We start from the raw sequence: 13,859 nt of genomic DNA, 5'->3' as shown, positions 1-13,859 counted from the left end.
ATGCTTTAATAATTACTTGAACTTATTTACATTTAGATGTCAATGTTAAAGTGTATACGCTATATGGTAACATTTGAATGAACTAATATGAACTATTACATTGTTTTAAGAGTATTTAAATATGAGCCTGTCAGTTCAAGGTAGTACAACGGGCCACAACGTGACTAAATCATAAAAATGAAACTTATTTCAAATTCTATAGCGTCCCTGCCTCCAAGTGGTTGCTTATAAATTCAATGCCCTGACAAATATTAGTATAACATTATGATTGTAATTGTAGATCTGTGGCGAGTGTTTTGTGGGTGAAATAAAAAAATTCACAATCCGAAAAGCGAACAGACTAGTCACGCCTCCTCGTGAACCTTTAGTCACATGATCATCGAGTCACGTGACTGTGGTTATACAAAAATGACTATTGTTACAACATCTGCGGTATCTTAAAGTCCCCCCTAGGTTACTTGTTTTTCAAGAGGAGTTTTCTTTATATGTTAATTGTTTAAAAAGGTGAATAGTACAAAAGCTAAAAATGTATAGTCTTTGTTGATGGATTTTGGTTTCACAGTGTGATTTTTACAGCTTTTCTTTCTTCTTTTTTTTGTTTATGTGGGAATTTATGGTGTACAATTCACCACAGATTGTGAAGGATGAATGTTGTTATTGTCTTTTTGTTGTCAATCATAAATCATAATAAAGGATTTAAAAAACATAATTACACCACACAATGTTACCTCAATGTTTGCAATTACACAGCGCACTTGTAAGTCATCGATAAACTGGTTTCCCAAATCTTAAAATGTCAAGTTACAAAATTCTTGAAATGCTGTTTGGAGAGTCCTTTTGCCTGGTATTGTCCTGAAAATTCATATTGCAGACCATATGGACCAGGATTCTTTGAGTGTATCTGCCTTCATAATTTCCACATTAATTTCCAAGTGTATGAGGTGAGACTAGAGTTACCATAGACAAGTTGGCCAATAGTGGCAAGAATGTAGGACTAAAATATGAAAAAACCATATAAGAATTTCTCTCTGTCATTGACATTTTATACGTGTATTTATTATTATTGCAGGGGGAGTTTCCCATAGTAATGGTGCTGTACTGTACATACTCACTGGGTCCGCAGTTGTGGTTTCCTTCTTATTGTGGTTCACCCAAAAGCCCAAACCAGTTGACTTTTTAAAGAGAAGCGCCTATTAAGATAACGATTATGGGGTGGAATACAAAAAAATCATGCTGAGTGAGCTTATTTCAAAATGACGCAATCGATCACCAGTCAGTTTAAAGGGATAGTTCACCCAAATATGAAAATTCTGTCATCATTTACTCACCCTCAGATTGTTCCCAACCGGTATACATTTCTTTGTTATGCTAGCACGAGGAAGATATTTGAAGGAATGTCAGTAACAGATCTCATCCCCCATTGACTCCCATAGTATTTATTGTCCACTTCAGTAAATGGGGGATGAGATCATTTTAGGTACTGACATTCTTCAAAATATCTTCCGAAGAAAATTTTTGAATTTTGGGTGAACTGTCCCTTTAATACACTGAAGGATAACCATCTGCTGAGTTTCCGGTTTTAAAAACCTGCCAAGAGCAAATGTAGATGAACAAGACCCTAAAGGTCATTAAAATCTTTATTTATACAATTTATATAATCCTCCTTCATGAATTCCGACAAGTTTGGTTTGAAAAGATAAAACTTACCATACACTGAACTTGCTGATCATATTTTGAGGACAGTCACATGCTGACAGCGGTTTTACATTTTATATTAAATTGACTTGAAACAGTTAAAAGTGAATTGACATTAAACAAATAGACATTAAAACAGATATTAGACATTAAAAAGGTCATTAATAAATGTTAACAATCATTATTATTGTACACATTTTAAGTGTTATGGTTTTGATTTTTATTGAATGCACAAATGTTAATAAGTGCAGCTTGTATGTACTGTAGATGCGGATTTCATAATATTCATTTAAAATATGTTACTGACAAATCCTGCTCTTTTTCTAGATCCCTACTGTGCTGTTTATTATTATTTAGACACTCGAGTACAGTAGTAAGTTTTATTGACTAACAAAATAAACAGAAAGTGCTGTTAATACACTAGTACAATAATCACATTGCAAGTTACATTGTATTGTGGTACGACACCACTTCTTAAACTTGTGTACGTGAAATAAAAATCTGTTCAACAAATGCCTTGTTGTTCTATTATTAGTACTACCAAGAAAGAAACAAACAACCAACAGTTTTATCCAAACCATTTATTTTTCTGTAACTTTTCCAAGGGTTTTGATAATATTAAAAACAAATCCCCTTATGCAACATATTTAGCCTATGAATGGCCTTAGCCACAATTGCACCTGCATTTTAACACACTTTCAACCCTTACTTTACTTCTTTTCATCTATGAACGTATTTCAGCAACAGTTAATAACCAATAACCAAAATGGTGTAGATCTTTAAAAAAAAAAAAGTGTATGCCTCACAATGGGCCGAACATAAATTTAATAAATGTTTTACACAGATGTTTAGTTTGAATAGTTTAGTTGACTTTGCACAAGAACCAAAAATTAATTGGATCTCATTTACAATTCTTCTACCTAACAGAAGAAATGGAATCGAAATTTTCGAAAAATGGAATCGAAAATGGAATTTTTTTTAAGAAAATCGAATTGGATTATTGGCCATTGTATCCGGCCAGTGAGGACATCAACTTATCCCATTTCATAGAGGTATTTATTTCATACCCATATCCCTGTACGCAGATGCAAAAGCAAAGGAGAACGGCATTCATCTGCTTGTCTGATCTTCACTGATCTACGTTCTTGACTCGCAGTACCACAGGCACAGAGGTGCAGGGGATCATGCCCAGGTCAGTGATCACTAGGTCCACAAAGTCTGGTGGTGTCACATCATACACCAAGTTCAGAAGGCCCAATGATTTAACAGTCTGCCAGTCCTTTAGGTGGGTCTTTCCATTTCGGGTCACAATCAGGTCATCAGGGTCATCTGTGAAAAAAAGTCTGATTTACTACTGCAACTTTTTTTCTAAATAAATATAAATACTCTAGTTCACCAAGTCTACCAACATAAGATAAAAATGACAGATTTACCTAATTCATTGGATACAAATGAATCAGTCTGCACTCGTTCACAGAACTTGTAGGTCTCGCAGCAGACCAGGACTGGAACATTGTAGGCTTTCGCTACCAGGGCGATTTGGGAAGTTCCCACACGTGACATCACATATCCGTTGGCAAGGAGTGCGTGGGCACCAAGGAATACCTTCGATACCTGAAAAAAGTCGAAGTTTAGCATTATTAAACCAAATTGAAGCAACTGTTTAAAATAAAACTGTCACTGCAATGCGAGAGCGTCATAAAATAAAGTCCAACTTTATTTTGAACAACTTGACTAACATAATCTAAGAGTTTATTCATGCTAATAATAATCCTACTGCAGTTGACTTTGCTACTGCTGATATATTTGTCACACATATCGACTCAAACATCTGAAGCAACAAGTTACTTTTCTAAGCAAGCATTTTTCAAGACCAAATCTGCAAATTGCCGCATTAAGCTAAAAATAAAACGTGCTTGCAAGATCCAAGCAAGTAATGAGCTTTACTCGAATGAATTACTCACTTCGGGCAGGATGTAGGACAAGGCTGATATAAGCACATATGTACACTGGATGCCTCTCTTCACAAGACGTCTCAGTGCCTCTCTGCCCTCCAGCCTGGGCCGACTGTCCACAACTATAACTCTGAACTTCCTCTGCTTTTCAAAAGCTTCGCACAAAATGTGATTGACAAGTGAAGAGCTTTTGAAAGATAAAAAACAAATGTATTTATTCTTACGTTTTCGGAATATGATTACTTGGCTCAATTGGTAGAGCATTGCATTAGCTGATTTGACATACTGAAACAAAAACACATATTAAAACACTTAGATTAAAAATATAATGGGAGTCAAAAACAGCAGGGATGTCATAGACAAACAAGCAGATACTGAAATAGCTCACCATCCGTAAACAAGAATAACATCTCCGTTACTTATCTTCTCAATAGCACACTTAGAAATGGCTTGAGAAGCCAAAGTGATCTTCTCATTTATGTAATTATCAATACATAGCTGCAGTTTCTGTTTTGCCTGTTGAGAAAACGTTGATTTTAGAAACAGAAAACAACCTTGGTGGAAGAAAGCGTTACACCAGTGAACTATGAAAACTCGTACCTCTTCTTCTTTGCATTGACTGGGAATATTAGAAATTTCCTTCTTGATGTACTTGATTGCATTGCCCATGCTTGCCGAAAGGGGGCGACACTGGCTGAGAAAACTGTACAGAGGCGTAATGAAAATTGTGTCAAATATTGGTTTCCGTCATATAAAATGTAGAATCGGAGCATTAAAATCTAATGTCTAAGTGTGAGCTTGTGCTGTATTCATTTTCACAGGAAAGAATACGAACCTGATATAGGGTGACAACTTATTCACAAGATCCCTTGATAACTCCTCATTTGGAGGTGTGCTATAGTCTTGGATAACCTGTAAAAAATGATTTAAGAAAATACAAATTTATTGCACAACTTTACAGCAAATAAAAAATATAATATTTAAACGTATTATATATACAATATAAACTTTTCAACAATGACCTACAGAATTTTTTATTTTGCATTGATTACCTGTTTAAAAGCATGTAATAGGGCCACAGATCGAGCATTGGATCCTGCTATAATGCCCTGAGAGTACTGCAGGCCCAAGCGAACAATGGATGGGTGAATAACTGTGGCAGGGATGCTACAAATGAAACATTTTGAAATATATTAAGGAAATCTACCACCAACTTTGACATTAAAAAGGACATTTTCTAATTTGGATTATTATATAAATTATAGATCATGGCTGACAATGCTACAATGTCAAAAGATCAAGAAGAATCTGATTTCTTAAGATTTTGAGAAACTCATAACGAATGGAGATGACGACAGGTCACACAGTACCTTATTTGTTGGGTAGGAGGGGCTTTTCGGCTATATTGGTGTAGATGGGAAAACAGGCTTACCTTGTAGCCATAATCCGACCTCAAAGGAACCTTTGAGAACAGAGTGAACAACAAACAGCATTTGGTATGAGTAGTGTTTGTTTCTTTAGGGAAAATGTTCTGGAGGTCACATCCTCCCTCCTCAGGTCAACAGCTGAGGCTGCAACAGAACACTGTACATGAAGACATGATACACATAGGGATTTGTATGCTAGTACTATAGATCTACAAAATATAAATCAATTAAATACACACATTTAAAAGACTAATTTTACTTATTGCACAGTGGTCCCGAAAAGTATTTGAACACTGCAAATGCATTACGTAACAAAACATCAAACATCTGCTAACACTTTTTGTTTAATTTTTTTTCAGCCAGTTTTGCAATTACTTTTAAGTGGTCAAAGAGATGTGGGTAAAGAAACTACGGTTGTGGATCATGGACCATGGACATTAATCCTATGGATTTGTTCCGCTAGCTTTGACAATCAGGATGTCTCCATCTCCACTTCTTTCTATAACTTTTAAATAAATGTTTGGTTTGATAATCTATTATATGAAACCAAGTATTGTCTAATGTCCAAACTCTTATTGGGGCCTCTGTACATGTGACATCTAATTCATTACATGAAACGCAACCAAATGAAACACAGAAGAAATCACAATTGTGAAAAATCACCCCCGACAGACACCGAAGCTATGAACAGTGAATAATGAAAGAATCAAAATCACATTACACAAAAATAAACGGAACGAACAATACACTGCACGCAAAAGTGTGGAGCCAGACCTTGACTCCAGTTACATTTAAACAGCGTCCATGCCCTGACTTCTGTAAGACATAGGTGTAAAGTTCTTAGGTTAATTACTTTGTAAATGGGACCTATAGAGAAAACCTGGACCATCAAGTCATCAACAGGAAAGTTATCACACAAGATGGAAAACAGAATAACACTGATTTGTCTCACCTGCTGTCTCTCAAGCTTTTTAGCCAACTTCTTTAATGCAGCTGGGTCATCCACTTGAATATGCTCTGGTAACCTTTTCACAACTGAAAGTAGATTAAAACAAAGGTATAACAGTACAATATTTCCAATCATAGCCTCCTATTATATGAAATACTGAGTTACCTGGTTGAAGCTCGCTGGGGGAGGCTTTAGGTTTGCTGGAGGATGTCTGGCCTCCTTCTTTTTTGCCCTGTTTTGATGCCCGTTCCAAGTCTTGCCGTGCCCGACGCTCTGCTTTCATCTCTGCTTTGGTCTTTGCGGACTTCTCTGCAGCCGCAGGGGGTTCCGGAACAGATGCATTTACAGTCACCGGGGCCGCTAAGAAATCAAGGGGACAAATGGACAAAATAAAAGCTACTGAAGCATGGACTCTTAATAGACATTTTGACATAAGAAAAACAAAAAAATATATTGCGAAATGGCAGCAGTTAAAAAATAAAATTGCGAACATTAGTTAACTACTTTTGTGAATGTGAACTAACAAATTACGATACTTCTACAACAATTATTAAGTAAGGGATAGTGTAAAGGCAGATGTAATTTCGCGATAACAGCCGGCTGCTTGTACATTATCCCGCTTATTACACGCCAGCTACTTGCCACATGAAGAAAAAACTGGACATGAAATGTGAATTTGAAATATTTTATTTGCTCACTTTTATGTTGACCTTCCGTGAGGAAAAGCGGTTTACTTTTGTTTTTATGATATGAAACGAAATTTCACGAACAGGCAATTTGGTTTAATCAGTTGTAAATATAATGTCATATATGTTATTAAAAGACATATTTATATTTTATTTGACAAAAAAAAAAAATCTGTCAAAATGATTTGCTGCATCTGGTTTACCATGTGTTATTAGTTTTGAGAGGCTGTTATCTGGGAACAATGAACCTGCAAATGTCGCGACTGGCCAATCACAATCAAGCATTCCAACGAGCCGTGTAATAATATTATTTAAAGAGATAAGAGATTCACCCAAAAATGAAAATTCTGTCATTTACTCATTCCCTTGTCATTTCAAACCTGTATGTCTTTATTTCTTTTACACGACACAAGCACGAAAGAGGATATTATAAAAAAAACCATCAAACGTTATATCTGTTAACATCACTTAATGCACATTGAACTGACATGAAATAATAATGAATATAAAAGAAATGATAAAAATGCAAAAATATATTGCTTAATTAAATAATGCATTTCAGGAGCAGTTCAGTAAAAATATAAAAATTCAATTATTTATTTACTCTACCCTCGTGCCATGTTTAAAATTCTAAATATGTTTTATACAAACCCATAATTTATTACATTTATTAACCCAATGGGCTTCTATAGATTACTTTTACGATGAACGTACTGTATGTCCTTTTTGGAGCATCAAAAAAACTCAACTGAATTGCGTAGCTCCCTGAAAAGAAAAACTACACGGAAAAAATTTGATGTTTTGCCATATTTAAACTTACATGGCTGAGATATCGGTTATCGTCTGTTTATATGTTTATGTGACATAATGATCACTAAATAAGCTCAAAATATGAATTGTGTTCTCTCACAAATGTATTGTTTTGCTTCACAAGACTTATTTTTACCCTTCCCAGAGTGATATGGAGTATTTACTTTTATGATGGGATGGATTGGCTTTTTGGAGCTTCGAAACCTTGGCCCCCATCCAATTGCATTAAAAACTAGAAATATTATTTAAGATGAGCTATTATTGCAATATCGCTCAAGTAGGAGTGTGATAGTGCTCTATATCAGGATGTCTGTGATTAGGCCAAAGGCACAAGGTGCCAAGTGCCGGAGGCAATCACAGCCGCTGATATAAGAGCACTATCATTCGACTACGAGAACGATATTGCATTTATACAACATTCCGACAGCACAAGTGTGTAAATAAATTAGATACAACATTGGAGTGTCTTTAAAACCCTCTGGTTTTTAAAGGAAATGGGGAACTACAGAAAGAACTGTTGTATACTGTTTAAAGCAACACTTTGTAGTTTTTTAATGTCACTAAAATGATTTCATTGGTAGAATAACTCTAAACCAGACAAATTCTACTGTCGCTGCTACCTGAGCAGCCTCATAGCGGCTCTGTAAGTTCTGTGTTCGGGTCGGTACACACAGCCCTGCCAATCTCCTGCCCGTGGAAGAGGGCGAAATGGTTTCCAAACAACGTTTCTGCATTCGCCGGTTCCATCAGCTTAGTAAACAAGGCTGCGGGGAAGCTTATACAGCAACATTATTCACAACACTGGAAAAAGACAATTGCGCTTATAAACCACATGGGGGCACCCAAGAGCAAAAGTTCTAAAGTGTTGCTTTAATATAATTCTACTTGTATTCAAATGAAGAAAGGAAGATAGACGCATGAGACGGAGTAGTTTATAGAATCATTTTCTTTTTCAGGTGAACTTTTTCTTTAAATGATGTTAACAAATAGAACCAAAATGTAAATGTTACCACATTATTTGACCATTTGAAAATGTTCTTTCATTGCAATTAAGATGAAATCTGTTTTGATCAGTCGTGTCAAAATCAAAGTGGAGTGCACTTACCTTTATGCGATGGGCTCTGTGTGACTGGTTTTGATGGAGCTGGAGCTGCCGGTTTCTCTTTCTCCTTTTCTGGAGGACCCTTTTCATCTTTCTTGTTCTTTTTCTGTTGTTTCTTCTCTTTCCGAAGACGTTGCTTTTCTTCTTTGGTTAGCTCCTTGCCTTCATTCTATAGATTAAACCCACAGTTCAGAGCTTGTACTGTCTCAAACCACCCAGTGTCGTTTTAATAAAATGCTCCATTTCAAAGTACTTCCATGTTTTATTTTTACATTATTAACAAAGTGATTTACTACAGAATAAACCATTTATGTCACAAAACCAAGTGACATATTCTGCTCAAAATGCTGTCAAGCTAAGCAGTTCACATTTCTTGTTTAAACTAGTTCCTCAGCTAAGAAACGGGATACAAATGACATCACAAACTAAAATAATATAAAATGGAAATCACGTCTTACATACCTTGGATCGTGCAACTTCGTGTATCTTGTCATCTATGACAACAAATAAACACATCTTTAAGACACTTTCAAAGCTTAGTGTTATGAAAAATGAGTTTGTTAGGAGACAACATTTTGGCACTTTTATTTATTGCAGTTTTATTTCATAATGCGGGATCCCTCGTATCAAAACTAACGCATGTTGCAAAGCCTATAGTCTCGGTTTATACGTAAGAGTAAACGGTAAACCCGTGACTGTAACCACATACTTACATTTCAATACAACTTTAAATACTACATGATGTAATTTCTACTGTAACGTTACATATGTCAAGTGAGCTGTGTCACGGCAGAGTGACGATGATCACCATCTTTACTACCTAGAAACCAAGCTGCCTGGTAACGACTTAAAACGAATGGTTACGATAGGCGATTAATCCCAGTAACAGCGTATTTGTAACGTGTAAATGTCTATATTTTACCTGTAGCATGGTTGATGCAATCAGCCTGTTTTCCATCCGAGTCAGCCATGTTTCAGCGTACTTCGCTGTTTCTCGCAGATAAAATGTTGCAAAAAGAGTAGAGCGGGGTTTCACCGCCATCTAGTGATTGAAATGAGTAAACTCATGCTCATTTCTAGTCTGTATACAGTAGTTGTTACTATTTATTAGTAAATATTTTGGGAAAAAAATTATAATTTTGATTAATTCTGATTAATCAATAAAATATTGTTTCTCTTTGTTGTAATTCAGAAAGTGAAATGTGGTTACATATTGTAGATTCACTACATGTTTAGAGAAAGATTTCAAGTCTTTTTTTTTGTTTACATTTCTTTGATTGTGGCTTACAGTTACATGAAAAAAAGGGATACAAAATATAAATATTTTATTTTAAGCTTATTTTATCACTATTCATACAGTATAGAGTGAAGTGAAAGTGACCTATTAGTCAGATATGGTGACCCATACCCGAAATGTGACCTCTGCTTTTAACCCATCCAGAGAGTAGTGAACACACGCACAGCAAGTGGTGAACACACTTACACCCGGAGCAGTGGGCAGCTATCACTGCAGCTCCCGGGGAGCAAGTAGGGGTAATGTGCCTTGCTCAAGGGCACCTCAGTCGTTACCCGCCGGCCCTGGGAATCGAACTGGCAACCTTCTGGTCACGAGTCCGACTCTCTAACCATTAGGCCACGACTGCCCCCTCATGAGATACCCAAGACCGGGTATCTCATGATATAGTTCAGTACATTCAAACACAAAGACTTACTGTTCATAGAGTTGATGCATTGAAGCATGATGTGTTGTTTAAGATGATTGTAAATGTTGCTGTTCATTTGAAAATGAGTACTGACTGGTTAAAAGACTGTACATTTCAAAATATGAACATTAATGGTTTGTAATTTCTTTTTGGATTGATTTGAGGAAATATTCTAATATTTTGTGATATTGATTTTTTTATTTTCATGATCTGTAAGCTATCACAGAAATTAAGTATTTTATAAACATTTTACAAAATTTATTTTCATGCACCTGTAGGCATAGAGCCTGTGGCTGACTGACATGATTCTATAGGGTGGGCCACGTCCATAATCAATATTTATGACTTGTATTCTCAAGTCCCACATATTAACATATGAAATGCAACGTCCAGAACGACTATATCGTAGTTGCTGATGTCTTAACGACGTAGAAATGTTTCCATTATGTACAAAAGAAAAGTTTGTTGTCAGAAGTAGGATTCCAACCTAAGCCTCCAGAGGAGACCGCTCGGCCATCCTGACCTTTAGTCGTCGCAAGCAATTTTGCTTCCAAATACTTTCAATCAATAAACATGATTTATTGAGTAAACATGATACATTGAGGTATAATTCGAGTATAAATATGTGTAGTTATAGCATTTCGAGAATATTTGGTGTACATTTTTATGTCCATATCACGTTTTTCACACCCTATAATAATAACTATGAAAAATAAAACACCATCAATACTTGACACATGTAACTACAGCCATCTGCTGGTAAATAATCGCAACTGCAAAGCGAAGTTAAATCAGACACACTGTTTGAAAGTGAGCAGGTAGTTGTTGTTTTGAGCTTTGTTTTCGAACTCCTAAGGTTTTAGCTTTAAAATGTTTTATGCCATGTATAAAATATAATATATCAGTCCTCAAGGCGACTCCTACAACTCTAACAACTCTCCTACAGTCAGTACCGGTTTAAAATCGCAAGATGGCGCCAATTAGCTGTTTTTATTTTTACGTCCAACGTCAGAACAAAAAATACATATGCATGTCTTTAAAATTAGGTTTCAATGAGAAAAGACATGTTTTTTCCCTGAATGATATTTGTAAATTCACAAATCACCTGATATGCTTTTTTTATTGATTTTAACTAAATAAGTAGCCTATTTATTTAATAGAATTATTATTATGTGTTATTTAATCCTGTGAAGGAAATAGGCCTACACTACCGGTCAAAAGTTTTGGGACACTTTAGTGAAAACTTTTGATCTGAAAGTGTATGCTTGAATGTCTGAAATTAGTTTAGTAGACAAAAATATAATTTAGCAAACAAACATGTTTTTTTTCATGACAACATATCTTTATTAAAAAATGTTTTTGAAATAGATGACTTTGACTGAATAATGAAGAAAGAGCAGCCAATAAGAGCACCGAATAGATGGGCACTCCTTTAATATTGTTTAAAAAGCATCTCAGGGTGAGACCTTAAGAAGCTGCTTGATAAAATGACAAGAAAACATTTCTGCAAATTCTAGTCGAAAGGTGACTACACTGAAGAGGATAAAATAAAACACGTTTTAGTTGCAACATAATTCCCACAGTTCCCTTTGTAATATTTTATAATTTTGATGAGTTCATTATTATTCTAAAATATGGAAAAATATGAACACATAAGTGAGTAAGTGTACAAAAACTTTTGACCGATAGTGTATTTACTGTACATATTTTCCCTAAAATAGTGTGATGAAATCTAAATTAATGAATGATAATAAAAGCATGAAATTACAGATGGGCTAGGCTGGAAGTTTAAGAACTAGACAAATGGAGTTGTTTTTTTAGTTTGCCTCCTCTTCCAAGGAGGTGTAAATAACAAAACCATTTCAATACTTTATTCATGGCTATATGTGTTTTGCATGCTAAGGAATGATTCAATTGATGTTAAGCTGTTTGATGTGGATTCCCTATTTTTTTATTGAGGTGATCTAGCTATATAATTACTTGCCCATACAAAGTATGACTGTTTTATTCCAGATATGAAAATGCTGTCCATAACAATACAATACACACATAAGTGGAGATGTGGTAAAATGTTCATGAAAGATAAAATGATGAAATAAGGTAGTGAAAAAGCACAAAGTGTTTATTTTCCTAACAGCAGGCCAAATTATTAAATTTATTTACTTTAAAATGAACTGAAAACAACATTTCTCAAAATAAAACGTTTATTAAAAATGTTCAAACATTTTAGACAACAGTGTATGATACAAAAACTACATTCTTTTCAAAAACTCTTTTACAATCTTTTGGGTTATTATGTAGGCTGTATTCACGACGCAGTAGCTGGTTGAAGGGGACCAAACCTCGCAGAAACACCTGACTTGGTTCCATTTGACCAGCCACAGCAAGGTGTTTTGCTTTAGAGAGAATGGACAGGTACGCGAGCCCATGTTCACATTTCATCAAATCATTGATGGTGCTTACCTGTTGAGAAGACACAATAAAAAAATAAAAAAATAGGCGAACTGACATGAGAAACTGGAAAATGTCAGTTTAACTGTCCATGCATCCAACACAAGTTTACCATTGTCTTTTAGTGACTGCAAATATTTGCTGATAGGTGGGAAAATAAAATGGCTTATATCACTTTCTTTTGGAAACCCCATAAGGTTTGCAATTCCCAGAAAGATTAGATACAGCTGTACTCTGTCAATCTGTCCTGCAGGGTCAATGAGAGATGATCAGGGTATGGAGGCCCTTAATGTACCACAAACAACATCTGATCCACGACCAATGTGAATGGCTCATTTGTCCTAAAGCAGTTAAATGTCATATTTCCCGTCTCAGAATACTGTCTTACCATTTTGTTTATAGGCTACACTGTAAAAAAATCCCATAAAAAAACGGATAAAGTACTGGCTGAAAATTACCAGTACATTTTCCTTTATTTTACGGACATTTCTGTTAATGCTAAAATGTAATTTAATGCAGTGCAAAATACAGGTAAAACAACTGTAAAAATGAATACGGACAATTCCATCATATTAATACAGTATATTGTGCACTATATTTACGGATTTTTTTAGAGTGTTCACAAATCTTTATAACCGCAATGTGGACATTTTTGCAGACACGACTTAGTTTAGGTTTAACCAAAGCACTTTAATTTTATTAACGCAGTCACAAGCTCTGGTCAGAGGAAGGTTTGGTCCTTAGATGACGGATTCCCCCTAAAACCACACACTTCCTTACATTCCATAACATGAGTATTCATATGGGCATATAAGGAAGCATGTCTTCACAAGGGGAAAGTTTTCAGAAAAAATAGACAGGTCATTCATCAGAAATAATATATTCATTGTGTAGTAAATGTATTGTCACTGAATAAATAGTATCAACTTTGCAGAGTGAAATATATTAAAGTTAAAATGCAAAAACAAAAGATTTTACCTTGTTTGCTCCTTTGTGCTATCAAATTTTGGTCTGAATTGGTTTCTGACCATCAAATGAGGAAGTGCAGGGAAGCCAGGACAACATGAGTGGGCAAGCAGGA

General features: G+C 35.3%; 1 protein-coding gene across 1 annotated transcript; it reads right to left on the bottom strand.

Annotated features, from left to right (window-relative positions):
* Positions 1 to 2,261: 2,261 nt before the first annotated feature.
* On the bottom strand, positions 2,262 to 9,641 carry eif2b4 (eukaryotic translation initiation factor 2B, subunit 4 delta). The gene is made up of 13 exons (XM_057353876.1): positions 9,547 to 9,641; positions 9,087 to 9,118; positions 8,628 to 8,793; positions 6,192 to 6,386; positions 6,030 to 6,112; positions 5,021 to 5,112; positions 4,703 to 4,817; positions 4,486 to 4,562; positions 4,251 to 4,353; positions 4,039 to 4,166; positions 3,660 to 3,837; positions 3,129 to 3,309; positions 2,262 to 3,024 (listed from the first exon to the last, which is right to left on the bottom strand). Exons 1-13 carry the CDS (start codon positions 9,593 to 9,595, stop codon positions 2,825 to 2,827), a joined length of 1,599 nt encoding a protein of 532 aa, XP_057209859.1. The 5' UTR covers positions 9,596 to 9,641; the 3' UTR covers positions 2,262 to 2,824.
* Positions 9,642 to 13,859: the final 4,218 nt, after the last annotated feature.

This window comes from Triplophysa rosa, linkage group LG15, assembly GCF_024868665.1.
Source record: "Triplophysa rosa linkage group LG15, Trosa_1v2, whole genome shotgun sequence".
Lineage (NCBI taxonomy): Eukaryota > Metazoa > Chordata > Actinopteri > Cypriniformes > Nemacheilidae > Triplophysa > Triplophysa rosa.
Note: the sequence above shows the minus strand (reverse complement) of the source record. Positions and strands in the feature narration are given on the sequence as shown.